The sequence below is a fragment of the Rhea americana genome, unplaced genomic scaffold (assembly GCF_003343005.1).
Source record: "Rhea americana isolate MKP2758 unplaced genomic scaffold, rheAme1 scaffold_168, whole genome shotgun sequence".
NCBI classification, from domain to species: domain Eukaryota; kingdom Metazoa; phylum Chordata; class Aves; order Rheiformes; family Rheidae; genus Rhea; species Rhea americana.
The window spans coordinates 1,579,756-1,598,029 of NW_028185794.1; the positions used below are offsets into that span (position 1 = coordinate 1,579,756).

The 18,274-nt window shown below is 40.2% G+C and overlaps 1 protein-coding gene across 6 annotated transcripts in view; it reads left to right on the forward strand.

Annotated features, from left to right (window-relative positions):
• Nucleotides 1-18,274, forward strand: part of NEO1 (neogenin 1) — a 131,707-nt gene that overhangs the window by 28,551 nt on the left and 84,882 nt on the right. For all 6 annotated transcript variants that reach the window (XM_085300739.1, XM_085300745.1, XM_085300740.1 and 3 more), the window contains exon 4: nt 1,772-1,908. In XM_085300739.1, the coding sequence (XP_085156865.1) occupies nt 1,772-1,908 (137 nt within the window). The remainder of the gene's footprint in view (nt 1-1,771; nt 1,909-18,274) is intronic.

The window sequence follows — 18,274 nt, forward strand, 5'->3', positions numbered from 1 at the left end:
TTGTACTTGGCCAACTGAGCAAAGGTTAAACATAGCCGAGAAATTATGGAGATTTTTCTGGTAGTAGATTCAACAGAATAACCTAATATGCAGTCTAATTTTATTTGCTGTACTTTACCAGGACTGCAAAGAGATTGTAAGATGTTTTGGGAGGAATAATTTAAAAACAGATGCCTCTCCACACCACCCCTCAGAGGGTATAACTGACCCTTAAAAGAATGCAGTGAACTGATAAAGATTTACTGTATTTTCTCATGCTGAAATATAAAAGTAGTATGACTAGGTATTCAGAGTTGCTCAAGAAATTGTGTATTGAGGATGTGTGTAACAGTGTAACTAAAGGCAATATGAAACATATATAAAAAGCTTGAATTTGATTTTGCCATTCCCTGACATATGAATAATCAATCTGTTTTTAATGAATTTTTTAAATTGTATTGTTGCTTTTGTATTAAGATGCTTCTTTGTGTCTGGTATCTACAATCTGATTGCTTTACTCCTTTTGTGTAAATGCTTTGTTATCCTTACAAAATCAAGATTTCTCTCTATTTTATAACAAAAGCAATTTTGCTTTAAGCCCGGAATTATTCCACAGCTAATGTGTAGAGAAGGAATCGTCAAGCAGTTTGAAAGATAAAATTTTTGTTTCCTCTTAACAGCAATGAACTTACATTGGATCAGATATTGGTAAACTCTGGATACTATTTTTTCTAGATTTTCTCAAAATAATCAGATGTAATAATTATTTTTGATTTTAAAAGTATGGAACAACATTTAGATGGTCAAAACCTATATAACTCTGTTATATATGCAGTGTTTAAGAATTCATTTAAGTATTACCAAATACTTCAAGTAGTTTGTGAGACCTTACAGGGGGCTAATTTTTGTTGCCTAATATGACAATACTTAGCAACTTTGAATAGTTTTAGTAACCCGTTAGTTGCTGGTTCGTACCCAGAACAGCCAGTCTGCTGCCTCCTCGTGTGCATGCARCTTCCCTGCTCTCTTTTAAGACAGATTTTTTTCCTCTTAATTCAAGTAATGGTTATATTTGTTCAGTTTTTAAATATATCGAATGAAAAATTTAGTCAACAATTATAATAGCACCATAAATCCATATTAACATGGTAGCTGGGGAGCCAAACAGCTATGTGTCATAATAATTTATATTTCTACTCAGATAGGAATATTGATTTTAATACCATAATGCTAGTAAAAAATTTGAACTAGAAAAAGTAATTGTATATTGGCTACGCTATAGAGATCAAACAAAGATTTTTTGCTGTCACATGCTCTTCAGTTAATGTTTTGGAAAAAATTTGTCCTCTCCCACCTCCCTGGCCCTGACTTTCTGGTTCCAGACAAGTTCATCAGGTAGTGCCGAAGCCATTCCAGCTGYGTCTCTGAATGCTTACGTTTTTGCTAATGTGACTGAATTATCTCATTTTTCTGCAATGTTAGTTGTTGTCTAAATACTGTGGATCCCATTTAATTAAGAAGGGCTGAAGCTGAAGGTGCAGAAAGATGCATTGCCTGTGCGCAGTTGATTTATTGCACTTGGTTTTAACTGTGAAGCCCAAGTGTGGAATTTGACCATCCAGCAGAAAATTTTTCGAACCCGACACCTCGTAAATGGCACCCAGAAATACTGCGCATAAACACTTCAGTTTGTTTAGATATTTCATATAGAGAACTTATGTACACTACCACATTGATACTCTGTTTACATACATTTTTCCATCTAATTACCAACATGTCCTGTTTTGCACAGCTATGAAAGATTTCTTTTACTTGCGGGAGGGAGCCTGGAGATCCGCGAGGTTGCGGAGGACGATGCTGGGACGTATTCCTGCATAGCCGACGCCGGGAACGAGACGGCCGAAGCTCAGGCAGAGCTTACGGTTCAAGGTAGGCACAGCACTTACCGCTCTGGTCCCCTGGAAGAAAAGAAAAAGGGGGGGGAGGGAAGTTTACGTGTTATGTGGTTCTCTGATTTATTATTTGAACTGTGTTTTTCATAAATATTGAAATGAGAAATTTGCTTATGTAATTGTTTCATTGGCCTGTCTGGACAGACGTGCCAGTGGACACTATAAAAAACATTTTTCATAATCCTTAAAAATACTGCTATTTTCAAGGAGCTCACCAGAAGATAAAAGCCAATATACTTGATTAGTAAGTTCCTGTTTTATTATGTGTATAATGATTTCTCCTGCTTACTCAAGAAGCTATTTTTCACAGAAGCAGTGCTGAAGCACTGATTTAGAAACATCTTTATATAACCTACACAAATAAGGTAGACTTGTTTGGGAGCAGAGAAAATTGGTTAAAAGTTCRACTTTTTCATTACTCTCACATATCGTGCAGAAGTACACTTTCTTCTTTTAAATTGGAGTTTTGCATCGCTTTAAAGTATTTCAGCTAGCTTTGACTTGYGCATCAGTGGTTTGCATCTGATATCCTCCTAAGAACTTTGCTGACYTATCTTTCAAGCGATTGCAGAACAGTAAAGTTGGTCTTAAAAATAAATCTGAAGGGATAAAATGTAATCATTGAACGACTTTTAAGGAAGGCTTGYCTACAGGCTGAACGGTAACGGCCAAAACAGGGTTTGTCAGCGTTCAGCACTCGAGGCACGCGTATTTGTTCGTGGTATCGGAGTTTTACGCGCCTTAGTTTCCCCTCTTGGTTTTTAGGCTTAGAACAAAATTGATGCTATGTCTTTTTTAAGACTTATGTGTCTTATGATTAATAGCACTTTATGATGGTTTTAGGTTACCCGGTGTATGCTGCTGCTTAATTTATTTCCAGATTACATATTTTGCAGAGTTGGCATGGTGCCTTGAGCTTTATGGGCAGTGGCAGAAAGGGGTAATGTTAGTGATATGACACAATTAAGCTAAGAAAATCATTATTAAGACTGAGATTACAGCCTTAATTTAGCATACACTGCCCGATCACTTGAGGATGGAAGTGATCCAAGAGCAGGGTTTGCTCCATAATGTAATGTGATTCATTATTTATTTGATTGTAAAATTTTAAAATCTGATCTGCCAACTAATCATTTCACCTTGCAGGTTTTTTTTTTTTTTTTTTTTTTTTTTTTTTTTTTAGGCCTGGGACAAAATGTTATTAGTTCTAATGCTTTGATATTAAAATATATTAAGGATTATTCAGAATGTGTTTTGGAAAGTTGCATTTCTGATTTTATTTCTCAGTTCTAAATCTTACTTAGTTCTACTTCCCTTCAGCTTCAAGAATTCACTGCAGAGAGTAATTGCACTTCTCCATTACGTAATTTAGTAAAGGGTTGAATAGTTTGAGTAACTATTGTCTGATCATTGTATCATTTTCTTCGAGACCAGAAAAATTGCCATCTTTTCCCACCTAATGACTGTATGATTCTGCTTATTTTAGGCTGCTTATATCATTCTTAGAGATTAAAGTCTGGGAGAAATTCATAAAAGAAATCCGGGTTTTTGGTATGTAATTTTTGTTTCATCTATTTGTCTGCATCTTTTTCTTGAAGCAACTGAGGTTTTTTATTAGAAGATTTCAGTAGCACAGTAGAGGTTGTACTAATGCAGTCAATTTTTCTTCTTTCCTATTAACATTTCATCATTACATGATGGCAGGATGGCAATTCAGTGACTCATTTGCAAGCCCTCGCTTAAGTGTGGGTAAAATGGCATTATTTGACAGTGTTAGGACAGTTAAAGTGCAGTAGCGTTCCCGTCGATGGCTCTTCCCGAGATTTCCCTGCAGGGTGGCAGTGCAAGGTGCCGATTTACTGAAAATTGCAGGTGCTTAGCAATAACTCACGTTACCCAGGTGTAAGCTTGAATTGCATATAAAACGCAGAGGGTGCTCATTAAATGTTACTCTGTTTCCAGGCCATCTTTCCTGCATGCTTTAATGTACGAAGGAGGGAGAAGTTAACACGCGTTGTTGTGGAGGGGGTTGGCAGCGGCGGAGCAGCCGGCCGCTGCCCTCGCGCCGCCGGAGCAGCGCGGCCGCTCCCCGTCGCCGTCGAAGGGCAGAGCGGCTCGAGTCACGACGGCCGCGTTGGCGGGCCCGCCGCTCGGGTGCCGAGCCTCGGGGAAGGCACAGCGGGTTTTTCGGTGCCRCTTGAGCCTTTTGGCCTAAGGTAAAGGGGAGGTACTCAGAGATGCCTTCTCTCGGACCGCGTAAAAATACCCGTGCTGATCAACCCAGAGAGCTCGCGGTTTCCTCTTCAGTTTGGCACTCTTGAATTCAGATAAATCTGAACTTAAAAAAAACCTAAGGGAGTTTATCGCATTGCTCAAGATTGCATTGCTTTAAGATATCACCTTCACGTGCTTTGAACATTGTCCTTTGAACAGGCTGCCCTGTGTAATTACAAGAAATGCTTGAGGAGTCTTGTATTGTTTTAATGCTTAGTTTATATATCCTTTATATAAYTTTTATAAATATATATATATAYACACACATGTATGTGTGYATGTATGYRTACACACACATATATACATYTACATATATATGTATTTGCAAAAAAAAAAACCCTTCTGCTCTTGTCAGCTGTGAACGAATCGGTAGCGTTCCCATTGGAGAAGAGTGGAAAGCGTTGAAAGAAAAGTTGGGGAAACGAGTAGTAAGTTTATTTAAAACGCGGTTGGCCTGTTTGGGTGGAAAACTGCGGCCTGGAAGAGCCCCCACAGCGGTGAAGTACTGAGCGGGTTATAAGTTCGTTCTTCATCTGGGACATACTGAACATTTGTCAGCACGCAYGGGGCCCCTGGGACGGCGGCTGTCGCCGGGACGTGTGCCGGAGCGCTGCCGGAGCTTCCCGTCGCCCGGGCCGGAGCGGACGCCCTCGGAGGGAGGGTTCCCTTTGGGCTGAGATATTTACTGCAGGCTATTGTGAGTCGCAGTGCAAATAAAAAGAAAAAAAGAAAAAATACATCCATTTTTGTATTGCTAGTGCAAATTATATAATTAATGCAATTTGCTACGTTTCGGTGTTTTGGGGGAGTTGCAGAAATGTAGCTCTTCGGCCTCTAGCACAGCATTCGCTGTGTAATGCCTTCAACAAGACGAGTTAAATGCCTTAGGGTGTTGATTTATTAAAACTGGAAAAAAGATTAAAGGAAAGTTTTATTTAAAGTTTTTTTTTTTTTTTAGTGGTGAATTTGAGGGAGAACGTTGCAGCTGTTTGATCACCGCCTCGTTGATGCTGCCAGAGTGAATTGTATGGGGGGAACAAAACAGAAGGAAGTAGCGGTTTGATAGAAATCGCTTTTGTGCTTTGAAAGGAAATACCTGAAATGTTTTAGTGTAGCTTTATAGCCATATGCTAATGAAGACTCCTGACTCTGGCAAAACATATATTTTCTGCTGTTTTTACAGCTGTATAGGGAAAAAAAAAAAAACATATTTGTGCTTTCTGTACAGCTACTATGTAGCAATTTAAATAATAAATCTAGATAAAGTCTAGATTTTGTCTAGTAGATAGGTTTTTAAATAGTTGCAGTGACACAGATCAGATTTGAAATTATTACATTGTTACTGCATTAGTCTTCTAGACTGTCAGACTTGAAACATTCTTCTCTTTACACTGCACATCTAATTGCCTTGTAATATATATATACATATATATATTAAAAAATTCTGAGACGGTGCAAGTGTTTCTAAAGCTTGGAGCAAAGCTTTGGTGCACCAAAGAGGAAAGAAACTTAGTTTCCCCAAATCTGTGGAAGTATATGTAGGTTGATTTTCTTGGAAATAATTTGTACCACTTATAGTCCTTCAGCTTTATTTTTCATTTAGCCATGCTGTTTGTTGTTGGACTAATAGGACTGATAYGCAAAACCTTACGGTTATCGATGGCAGGCAATGAATTATTTTGAGTTTTATATTGGAAGATCTTAGCTGAAAACCTAGCTATGATTATGCCCCAATTGCTATTTGAATTCTTTTCTATTTTTAATTACGAGTTTAATTACTGTTGTTTATGCTGAGGAGCAATGTAGTCTAAAGCTGTTGGCCAGGCTTTAAAAATAGCTTGAAAAAATGGTTCTGATTTACACTATCACAAGGCTTCAATCAAATAGCTCCACAGCTATTTCCAGCTGATTTTTAAGTATCTACTGTGAACTTCGTGTCTTCCAGGGAGAGACTTTAAAATGTTGCATAGGATATGTGTGTTTAACTGCAGTAATGGCATCCAGCTTGTTATACTTCGATACTTCCTGGGAGATCACAGTATCATGAAGTCCTGTTTGAGAAGACTCTTTCGGTGAACTGCTTATGGTATATTGGGATTCACTTTTAAGTCTAGATCATCAGATGCAGTTGTCTTTCCTATTACAATTCATAACATCTTTTTTTAACATCTCATGAAATGGTGAGAAAATTACAGTTTCTTAATGCATAGGAGGCAGGTTGGCTCCCCATCTGCGTTGGTCACCGTTGCCGTATCTACTGTCCGGGTGGCAGAGAGAGTATCCAGTCCTGCCCATTTGGTTTCCTTGTCTTGCACAAAGAGCAAATTTGCTTTTACTAGGTGCCTCTACCCTTACTAACCAGCTTGAATTAATTTCCTTAAGAATTCCTTTTTTTAAAAAATAAAATAAAATAAAATAAATGTTGCTTGCCTTGCCTTAAAGAATCTTCTAAAAGTACCTCTGACCAGATCTTAACCTCTGGCAGATGCTTTGGTAAGAGAAAGTGCCGTCCTTCACAGGAAATCGTAGATACTTGAAAACCAAATTAAATCTTGTAATAAGAGTAGTATGTCTGGGTAACTCTTATTTTTGCATTAAGCTTTCATTATTGTTGGAAACGATTCTAGGAATGAAATTTGAAGCAACACTGGAGATTGCTAAAACCTTTCTCATACTTTGTAGATTATTGATTTCTGTTTCTAATTAAACTCTATGCTGTATCTTGATAATAGGCTTCACTTCACTAATAGATTCAGAAAATGTTGCATTAAACCTGATGCTGTAGAAGTCTCAAACTTGGGAAAAGTATTCTGTCTTTTTGGATATAGCATAACTTTGGGGAAGCTGATAATGTTAAAAGTCTTTCCTTCCTCTGAAAAATGCAATGTAAGTTCTGTTAATGATTCTTGTTCATTGGAAATACAAACGATTTGCAGTAAAGAGTCTAATGTGGGGAGGATATATATAATAATCTCACTGGAATATCGGTCAGTGCCATTATACTTCATGGTATTGTCTGCTTTTTAAGTATAGTTTAATATTTATGAGGTTAAATAATTTACCTATGGATTCAACTAAATCCTCTGAACAACTACAGGTATTTTTGAGTCATTTTTGCGTATTTGTCCTTTATTAGCAGCATCAACCTTACATCAGTAGTTGTAAGCCTTATAAACAAATATTTGAAATTATGAGGAGACTTGCTCAGACCCAGGGCCCCCAAAATTCCTATTTACATAAGATACACGTTTCTAATACTAAATGTGAATTCAAACAAATACCAAAGAGTTCCTTACGATCCACAGAAAATCACTTCTGTAGTGTTTTCATGTACTGAGGTCCAACTTTTGCTGCCCACCACTATTGTGCAGAACTCCCAGCCTCAGCAGAGCCTCTGACTCGCTCTGCTTGTAGTTCTCTAAATCCGGCTCCTGTAGTCTGTAAACTGTTGTAGACCTTTCTTTTTTTTCTTTTTTTTGTAAGCCTTGATCTTTTTTTAAGACTAGGAGGACCATTTGTGATATTGTAATATAATGCAGCAAAGGTATTGAATATCAGCCAGTGAATTTTGTGTGGTCTAATGGCACATAGCCATTTGAGCACAAGTSTTTGAAGAAAGTCCCCAAGCTACAATTACAGCAGCTATTTTAAAAGGACATTAGTGATGCGGCAATATCAGTCTAACTTGTCTGACTGTGGACGGAATTTTGCGGAGATGGCAAAAGGCATGTGCACTGCCATATTTCCGAAGTGAGGGACAACCAAGCTTGTTAAAAGAAAGCTTGCTGTGATTCTGAATATAAATCCCAAATTTTGGTTCCTTTAATCGCGCTTTCAGGGGCGGATGAGCCAGCTTTGCCAAAATTTTGCAAAAGGGATGCCAGGAGTGACCCAGGTGTCAGCAGTGCAATGCAGGTGTAGCAAGAGTGAGCTGTAAATACTGCTAACATTGCATTTTAAGCTTTTTCTYTGAAAGAATATCTTTTCCAGTTACCTGAAAGCCAATAACTAAGTCAACTCCGTCATTCTCTGGATGGTTTTCTTTGTGCTGCATAGGTGTTGTATGGTTTTCGAACAGATTTTTGCAGCGCAGAAAAAGCAATTGCAAACCAGCCCTCAACAGCAAGGTGTTAATGAGGATGAAGATGGGATCCTTCTGGCTGAAAGCCCACTGCTGAATTGCGAGGTTTTACTGCAAGGCAGGGCACCAGATGTTACGGTAGGTGCCTTACGGGCCTGTGCTGTGCCTGTGTCCGACTCGCTACCTTTGTTTCCCCTCCTCCAAAGAGGCAGTAATAGAGGTAGGGCAGAACATGTTTCTCATGTTTCTAAAAATCTCTCCTTAAGCGTGTGAATAGCTAAGTGCTGAAAGCCCGAAGAGCATTGCCTCCATGGGAGGAGTGCCTTGACCCGGAGGTTTCCCTTTCCCCGCCGTTCGCAGCCTAGCTGGGGCGACGACGGAAGGAAGCTCGTGGAACGCAGGCTTGTTCCCCACGTTGGGTTACGCTGCTTTAAAGCARTCGCTTTGGACGCGGTGACAACTGGAGGCCAAGCCGAAGCTGAAACCTCAGCTTTTGCTTCTGTTACGCTGCGCTCGTAGCACTTTGCAGTTTCAGCGTCTTTCCAGAACGGTTTGTTTTCCCAACCGGAGCAGCCATACGGCAGCCACCAAGCTTTGTACAAATGCTTTGGGCCTCTACGGAAATTCTCTCCTTTTCCTAGTGAAGATGCATCAGTGACAAATCACTAACTTCTTCAAGGTAGAATTACCACGGTGTTTCCCTTGGTGTAAGCTTGAGTGAATATATAAGCCATATTGCTGGGATGAGCTTTAGATTACACATTACTGCAAAAAGTTCAGATCCAGCAACCATAGTTATAGCAGCCATAACCCGTTAACATCCACTCTCTTTCTTTGTTTCCTTGGAAGGTGTTTTATTTTTTCTTGCTACAAGCCAAATTTGTTGCCTGTCCCCTAATTCTTTTGTTAGAAGACACAGTGAATAGCTGTTCCTGATGTGTCTTTTCTCTAACATAATTTTTATACATCTGCTTGAGGATTTATGTTTTCCTTTCTTGCCCTTCTTCCGGAGGAATGCCTTCAGAACTGCGCCTCCGTGGAAGATGCGGCGCTCTGTGCATTTATGCAGTGCTGTGTGGTTTCTTCTTTGTTCACCTGGGCATGCTAGCAAATTTTCGCTTGGGGAAAAAAAAAAAGGCTGGAAAATAACTCAGTGAGCGTCTGTGAAGGACAGAAAGTTGTTTTAGTCCGTCTGTGGCATTCGGCAGTGCTCCTGAACCTCTCATGCTATTTAGAGTCATGCTGGAGAAAGGAGGATGCTTCTCTTGCTCTTTTGTTTCACTTTTTAAAGTTTGGAATCATGTTGATGAAYGAGAGATAATACAGTTTTTGAGTGGGTGTTTGTGAGCTTGTGTATGTCTGTGTATATATGTGTGTATATGTATGTAGATATACACATATGTACACTGACGAACACCCTTAAAATTGCATTACCAACATCCCTCATGTATATACATCTCCTCCCTCTCTCTATATCTCCATATATATATATATACACACATATATACATGTATATATACATATATACATATATACATATATATATATATATATATCTACCATTAAGAAACCCCAATCCAAATTATCAGTAACCCATACAATTCAGGCAAAATGGTTTTCCATGTAAATGTTCTTGAGTAATCCTTGGGGATAATGCAAATGTTACTAAATTAAACCTCACTGTCTTAAATATCTGCAGCGTAGAAATTGATATTGAACTAAGGGAATTGTAAAAGCTGGTTTATCTTTCAGGTAGAATTTCTAACAAATTAAGATCATATTAACAGAGTTTTGAACCAGCTGCTGCTTTATGGAAAAATACCTACTCTCAGAATAGCTTAAAAAAAAAGAGGTATCAGTAAATTTGGCCTAAATCATTAGTTACAAATAGTACACATTTTTGCATAAGTCTAATATTTAGATAAGTTCTTGTCTCTTTTCCCAAATCATAGGATATTTCAATAATGAGTTGGAAAATTAGACATTGATTTAGCTTAAGCCTCCTTTTCCTTTAAAGCTTTAAGGCTGGGTTGCAGGACAGTGGATGAAAAAAGAAAAGAAAAGGAAAGCCTAACAGACATTCATCCCATCTGATTTTAGACTTGTGTGTGTAAATGTGGTCAGTGAGGCCGTCAGCGCTTCTTTGGGGCAATCAGACGCTGTATAGCTAAGAACACTGGCTCCGAGACAGATCACTGAAGGTGAGCGTAAGTATGTTCTTATATGCAAATATACCATCTTTCAGCATTTCTCCCTATTACCTCCGCTGGAGGCATGCCCCAACTTGGTCATGAACCTGCAATTTGTAGATGGAGGAGATAGCTTTACTGCTTCTCTATTATAGAAGCCATCATCGGCTGGGTGAGGTGTCACGCGTACAAAAGCACAGTTTTTTACCTTCGATCCATGGTGTGAACTTGTTGCACGCTGAATCCTGGTCTGAATTTATGCTGTACCTCTTAAGTGTAGCTCTAGTGAGCTATTGAAGTGTTGGTATCTCCCAAAATCGTGGTGTTTTGTTAGAAGTCATGCTCTGTGCCCGTGTACTGTGTCAAGCCCCCTGAGAGCTTCAGGCAGAGCAGTTGCTTGGTGCTCGACTGGGAGCATCCGGCAAAGGAAACCGTGAAACACCAGTCTGTTCTGGGCATGGGGGGAAGCAGGATGTTAGATGCACAGGGGATTCGTTAGGTAACGATGCAGATGTACAAAATTGGAAGGGCTTTCAGCCTCCCACTGCTGGATTTAAATCTAAGGAGTCTGCGATCCTTTCCATCTCCGAGCTGCCCACAGTYGCAGAGGGCATCTTCAGTTGAGTAGGGCTTGGGGCGATACGGYGTAGGAGTCGCAGGGATGGAGCTGAGGAGGTATAGGGCTGTACGACTTTTCCGTCTGCGTTGACTGTGGTTGGTGCTATGACCAGTTCAGGGACCTTTTCTGCTGCTTCTCTAGCCCTCCTTTCTCAAGTTTATGTTAATGTAAGCAAGCTGCTTTTCTGTCATGCTGAAAATAAGTCAACGCTGCAATTAAGTCAGAAACGCCTTGTTCCTCTTCTCTCCTCCTTGCCTCTGCCATGGATGGTTGAGTAAATTCAACAGAATTCAGTTACGTTTAGTTATTGTTATCAAATGCCGGATCCGCAAGTAGTGATCTGCTGGTGGGGGAATACAGTTTACACTAAATGAGCAAAGTGTGCCTTGTGTGGAGTCTGCCGTAGTAGCAAAGTTGTGCTTTTTAAATCTCGGAAGGAAAGAAAGCGAAATAAAGTCTTGTCAAAATAACCATCTACAGCAGGAGCTCCTGCCAAAACAGGAGCTGTACCTCCTAAGCAACATAAATGCCAGCAAAGTCTGCAGGGTTGGCCTTGGCTTAAATAAAAGGGTTTACGTGGCATGGGATTTACCACCTTGATTCTGAAGTCAGTTATATGATGATTAAATAGGTAACACTGCAAATTAGAAGAAAAAAAAAAAAAAAAAAGCGGTGCTGCAGTGCAGCCAGCCATGCATCCGTCAGCCGGTTCCTTGTGCTAAAACGCCTAAGGTAATGTTATTGAGGTGATTTTTTGATTTTTAAAGGACAGGCAGTGAAGCCTTCTCCATTTTCTGTGTATATTTTCAGCTTGTTTCTTCACAGCATGTTTTCCTTTAGATTTCTGGGAAGAAAATACCTAGTCCTGCGAGTTGTCCTGTGTGTGGCATGAATACATACGACATGCTGTATGAAGCACAGCGTTAGGCTCCCTGTGGCTTATGCAGGAGTAATAATTAATACCGGGTGGAAAGCTTGTCATCTGTACCGCTGACGTGATGCTATAAATGATGTGTGTTTTGTGTAAAGCGATGGAGGTGAGGTAACCCAGTTGGGTAGTCCAAACGATCGAGCGTTCAGAGTGCTCTCGAGCATGCGTTAATGATTGAAGGATGTAGCGGGTGTAATCATAAAACAGAGTTAAGCTGTAGAGTGGGGTTTTTTAATTRCTGTTACTATCCTCTATTAAAAAGCAATACAGCCCTTTAGAATCTCAAATAAAAATAAAAAGCTGAAAGATTCAGTATGAATTTTTAAATTGTTTATGCCAAGGACTTGCAAGAAATGTGAATGTGTGAACTGAGAAGTTCATTAAAATGCCTTTTTCCTGTAAGTGAGAACTGTTTTTATAGAAAGTGTGCCTAAAATGGCAAATARTTTTTGTCTCTGTATCAAGGTCTTCCTTCCATGTTTAATTAGCTGAATAAAATTTTGATTCTTGGATTTATAGGTGGTTGTTGTTGCTTTTGCATTTTGACACAGATTTATACTTTGTTTTTTGTACCAACAAATTTCCAAGGAGTAATGGTGAAATCTGAGAAAATACTAAAATGAAAATGCTAAAGAACACCATGGATTACTTATATTCTCTCTCTCTTTCTCTCTTGAGACTTAATCTAAAGTGTGCAGGTACTTTCCTTAAAGTTAATTTTTATGATAGTTAAACCAACTCTCACACCACAAGATAATCTGCTCCTCTAAAGGGAGGTAGATCACTGCGGTTACTAGCCGTCTACTTAGGAGGCCGCAGTCCGTAGAAGGGAATTCTACGCTGAAGCTACAAAGATGAAACAATTCCGTGACTTGTCGCAAGGAGACGGACTTGTGCCTATGGTGACCTGCTCCCCGAACAGCCTTGCGCTATTGCGGTTAATTGATGGGACTGATTTCGAAGGAGAGCAGCGTCGTAGAGTTTGRATTCCTTAAGTAAAGCCTAGTTTGCTTAGTTACAGGATCAATATAAGTTAAATGCGTTCTCCAGTAGCAGGTGCGAAGAACTTTGAGGCAGATGGGAGCTATGTAGCAAGTTAGTGTTGATTTTTTTCTTGCGTTTTTAGGCAGTGAGGCACAGGCTCAGTTTTCTGCACATTTTGAAAGTGATATGTACCCTGATATGTATTGTAATTTAAAGCAGGGTTGCACTCTGAGGAGTGCATGTAGAAATRGCATCTTGCAGGTTGTGTGCCTCAAACTTGCACCAGGTGCTTCTAATGTCAGTAAAATATTTTGCTCTGAAAATGCAACTTCTTGTACAAAAGAGGTTCTCTTCTTGCCTACTATAACTTCTCACATTTGGAAGGCCAGATGCCARCATCTGGAGTTGGTGGTGTAACCTTGCTGTTATTGGTAAGTTAATACACAAAATGTATGCTTACTAAAGAGGTCTATTTAAAAAAGAAAGAACTTTTTTTTTTTTAAACTGCGTTGACTGCAGTAGTGATGGACATGCAAGCTGCAAAAACTTGCTTCTTTCTATCAGTAAAGACCTGGATCTCTAAACGMAGCAAACAGTTTAAGAAAGACAGCGTAGTTTTTGCATGGTCACGTTGCAGCCTGGAATTGTAGTTGAAGGGCTTATGAAAGTTTAGCAGTCTTTGAAGATAATCACGCTTCATGCTCTACGTCGTCTAGCCCAGCAGTACTTTGGYGTTTCAACTGCAAATTAAGTTTGTTTATTCTAATGACATGTCTTTTAAGGAATGAAAGATGCTTTTCGTGATTGCAAGCCTGCGTACTGTCTACTGAAAACCTGAAGGCGGTCCTCGTGCGTGGCAATGAAGCCAAAAGATTAGAAACACAATTTAAAAAATGTCAGCCCTCTGTAATGAAAATGTCTCTTTTTGTGGTGAGTTTAGCAATTCACAACTTCCGAGAGTTYTGTCAATGCTGTTAAGTATACGTTTTTAGTAAATTCAAATGTTCTCATTCTGAATGTGCRTGAGAGGCATTGGAGAGAGGTTTGAAAATACGATTTTGTCATTCCCATTGCCTTTTGGCAAATAATTTTTATGTGGCTTTTCAGTATATCTATAATTAATAGCTTGCTTCCTCTCAGTATCAGCAGTAACATGGCTGAGAATGATGGCTYTTATCGTTTGCCCTTTTGCCTTCTCTGTAGTACATCATGGAATGCCACGTAGRCTGAATATGCTGTATAAAAGAAGGTAGTTTTAGTGAAAAAGCAATAGAAAAGAAGAATGCAGGAATATTATCCTATTACATTCTAGTTTGCTGAAGGAAATAATGTCCAAATTGTGCTGTAAGTAATGGGCTAAAACTTAGTTTGGGGCAACTGTCCAAGAATTTCTGTGGCCTGGGAAGGGGAAAYGACCGCTGGAGCTTTGTGTAGGTGRAAAAGGAGGTTTTGTTAAATAAGCTCAGGCCTGCGGGGTTTTGTGCCGTGTAGCCTGTCTGTCCTTGGCACTGGCTGAACGTTTTCTTCCAGTCATAAACTTAACCTGAACAGTGAGTGATTATTGCTCTGCTAATTTGCTTAAATCATCGTTACTGTGAATAATCATTATAGGACCAATTTTTTTGGAGTTGCTGATCTCCCTGCTACTCCTTTTGTTTAGAACCGGAAGAGTAGATCCATCAGCTTGGGTGACAAAAAGGAAGAGAACTGATGATTTAACCCATTAACTTATTAATTTGCTATCAGGATTGCAAGGAGATGCGATAGAATTACCAGAAATAAGGATTTTATGAAACCTCTTAAGTGGGTTTTATTAACCGTTTTCTCTGCTGTTCATAAAGTTCTGTATCATTGTGTTAATGAAACAGTAATATTAAGCCAGTAGTTTGAGTACTTGGGAAAAATGTCATGACTTCAGATTTTAAGATGCTGCTTCTCTTTGACGTGTCCCTGGCATTTAGTTGCTTTATAAATGTGTTATGTATGGTAATCATTTTTTTAAAAGTCTGAATATGAGGAAGAACTTCTTTCTTGTGGGAGTGACAGAGCACTGGCACAGGTTGCCCAGAGAGGTTGTGGAGTCCCTTCTCTGGAGATGCTCAAAACCCGCCTAGAGGCAACCCTGTCTAACATGCTCTAGGTGACCCTGCTTGAGCAAGGGGATTGGACTAGATGATCTCCAGAGGTTTCTTCCAACCTCAACCATTCTGTGATTTTAAATTAAAGTAGAAACTGTGAAGATTTCCAATATGAGTTAGTCTCCTGCTGAATATTTGGAAACAAGGGCCCAAAGACAGCATGCCTCTGTCTTGCGGGGGGCTCTATCTGCTGTCTCTTCACCATGCATTCTTTCTTTAGAAAATTGCAGGCTCTGGAATTCAATAAAATTTTTGTTACCTTTGGCACTGCTGTAAGAAATTTAAATTTTGATGAGCATTCTTGTTATTCAGATGTTTCCATGCACTTGGCGCAGATTCAGGGTCAGATAAGCTTGATTTCTCTTACAAGGGCTGGAGATGGAGAGCTTATTAAAAGATAAAGGAAGAAGTAGTCAACATAGTATTTTTGCATTGTTGATGCCTTAGATTSTTTACTGTTTCTCAAAAAGCATCCTAGAAGTTGCTTGAAAGGTTTGTTTTGCATGATAATCAGTAATATCCACTCATAAGCACTGCACATGTTCTGTGTGTTTTAATTTGTTTGAAAAGCTTTTACATATGGTCACAGTTATCTCACTTTAACATAGAAATCTATTTTGTCATCTGTTCCAGTGAGTTCTTCACCAGTTGAAGTTCGTTGCTCATAGCACATTAATCCCAGATTGTGCGTTCACAGGTTTTCACAGGGAGCGTCCATACACAAAGAATGGGATTGATCTTGACAAAAAGGAGCTACGTCTTTGGTATTTAAAATTAAATATGACTATAGAGGAATTTTACTACATGGACTGAGGGGGAGAGCTGACAAAGGCAGGAAGTATTGATGCGTCCATGTGAAAAGTAGGAAGAACTTCATATCCTCACATAAAAGGGTAGAACGGAAGTTAGCAAAGCTCAGATGGGAATGAGGAAAAGGCACCTAAGTATTCAGAGTCACCTTTAAACAGGTTGCATAAAATTAGAAACAAGTACTGTCTTGGGCAGCTGAACGGGCTACCAAGCAACATGATCCTGCTAAGCTGCGTTTGAGTGGACCAAGCAAGGGATAAGCCACATCAGGGAAAGCCCTATGTTGACACCCGTTGACACCCACTGACACCATCGGTGAGCATTCCCGTGAGTCCGCCCTCTTGAGCCCAGGGGGATGCAGCACTCCTCTGAGCAGGCTGCCAGGCTCTTGGGTGGTAGCTCGGCTGTGAAGCACAACAGCTCGCAATCCCACCTCAGGCAGTCCAGATGTGTGTGGTGTTGGATGTTCATGTAAGCTGTCACGTTCAGGTGAAGTTCTCCTGTTTGTTGTTGATCTGTGGCCTGTGCCAAGGCTCCTCACGCTTGGCTCTTGCGTTGTCCTGTTGGCTGTGGCTCACTGCACTCAGTGCCTGTGCTTTACTGGGCTCTTGTCCAAGGTGAAGCTGTGATAGCCCTATGTCACTACACTCACTGGTCTTGCTGACATCCTGTAAATACATGTTTTACACATACACTCACATGTTCACTTGCATTATACATCGTTACTCTATGAATAGCCTAAGCTTTCATCGGTATATTCCCCTGTTGCATGCAAAACAATTACAATTAAAGTTAATATGGGACAAGCAATTAATCACTTGGTACCAAGTTGATTGTTTCATCTAGGCAGAGACTAGCTGGGGAGTTTCTGGACCATCCAGTCACCAAGATCAAACTTCATAGTTTTTTGCTGCGTTGCACCACTTGGTTCTTTTGGATGTTACGGATCAGAGCAGTAGGGTTGTACAACAGCTGTCTTATACCTAGCGTCATAAGACACATTAAAAATATGACTCCAGGAGGGTTGTGCTGTTTACTACACCTGCTTTTACATCTGGCTGTTGGAGTCTAGTTGCAGTTAACCTGCCCTAATGGTCTGTCCAGGCATAAGGCAGTTTGCAGAGTRTAGCAATATAGACGTAACCAGATGCAAAACAACAGGCTCATTACTATCAGCAGCAACGTTAGGATACGTGTAAATAAGACATTCCTAGTCACTGACCATTGCCAAAAATGTTACCCACAGGATAACCAGTGAGTTTGAGGGTTGTTGTTACCACCACTGCTTGCCAGTTACAGAAATAACTGAACTGATTTGCAGGGAAATCCACAGAGTACAGAAAGTACCTGTAAAAGAAAAAGCTCCTCTACTCTTATTTATTCTTTTGACTAATAATTGCAGGGAATACATTTAATTTTCCATTTCACGTTCCTCTGTGCCATCTTGTAAACAGGATRCTAGGCATCGCAGTGCATCTACACACTGTTGCTCCGCTGTCCTAAAGCAAGCTTTTGCCAGCTGGGTTGCAATCCCAGTTGGCCTGTTCCAAGTTTTTGTATACATGTCAACCAGCCATGCTATAGGTATGTTTGAATGACCAAAGATAGAACCACAGATTCTCAAAGCCCCAGCTATCCCATAAGGTGGGCTGAGGCTCCACGAGAATGGCCTCTCTGTCTAAACAACAACATATATTGTTGTGACACTATGCAGCACTCATGTTCAAGTGCTTGCACATATCTTGTCCCTAAAGCTATCATAACACAGGTCCCTGGCGCTTGTCTTTATTCTCCCTCACTTTGTATCATAGGAATGTGGGGGAGGTAACGCCAGGAAGTGCAGTCCTGTTGTGCTTGGTTTATTAGCAGAATAAATGAGCGACAGGCTCTGTCAAGGGAAGTTTTTCACTTGTGCTACCATGCATGTCTCATCAACTGAGATGCGCAGGAATGCCACTCCAACAAGTGGGTTGGCAAGGCCACTCTGAATCATGTTTAAAGGTCATGGTGGTCAGGAGAGGTGCACAAGGACTGGAAGAAGGCAAATGCCACTCCAGTCTTCAAAAAGGGAAAGAAAGAGGACCTAGGGAACTGCAAGCCAGTCAGSCTCACCTTGATTCCCAGAAAGGTGATGGAGCAGCTAGGTCTGGATACCATCCCCAAGAAGGGGATCCCCAGAAGGTCATCAGGCACAGTCAGCATGGGTTCACCAAGTGGAAATCATGCCTAATCAGCCTGATAGCCTTCTACAATGGAATGAATGACTGGGTAGGTGAGGGGGGAGCAGTGGATGTTGCCTATCTTAACTTCAGTAAAG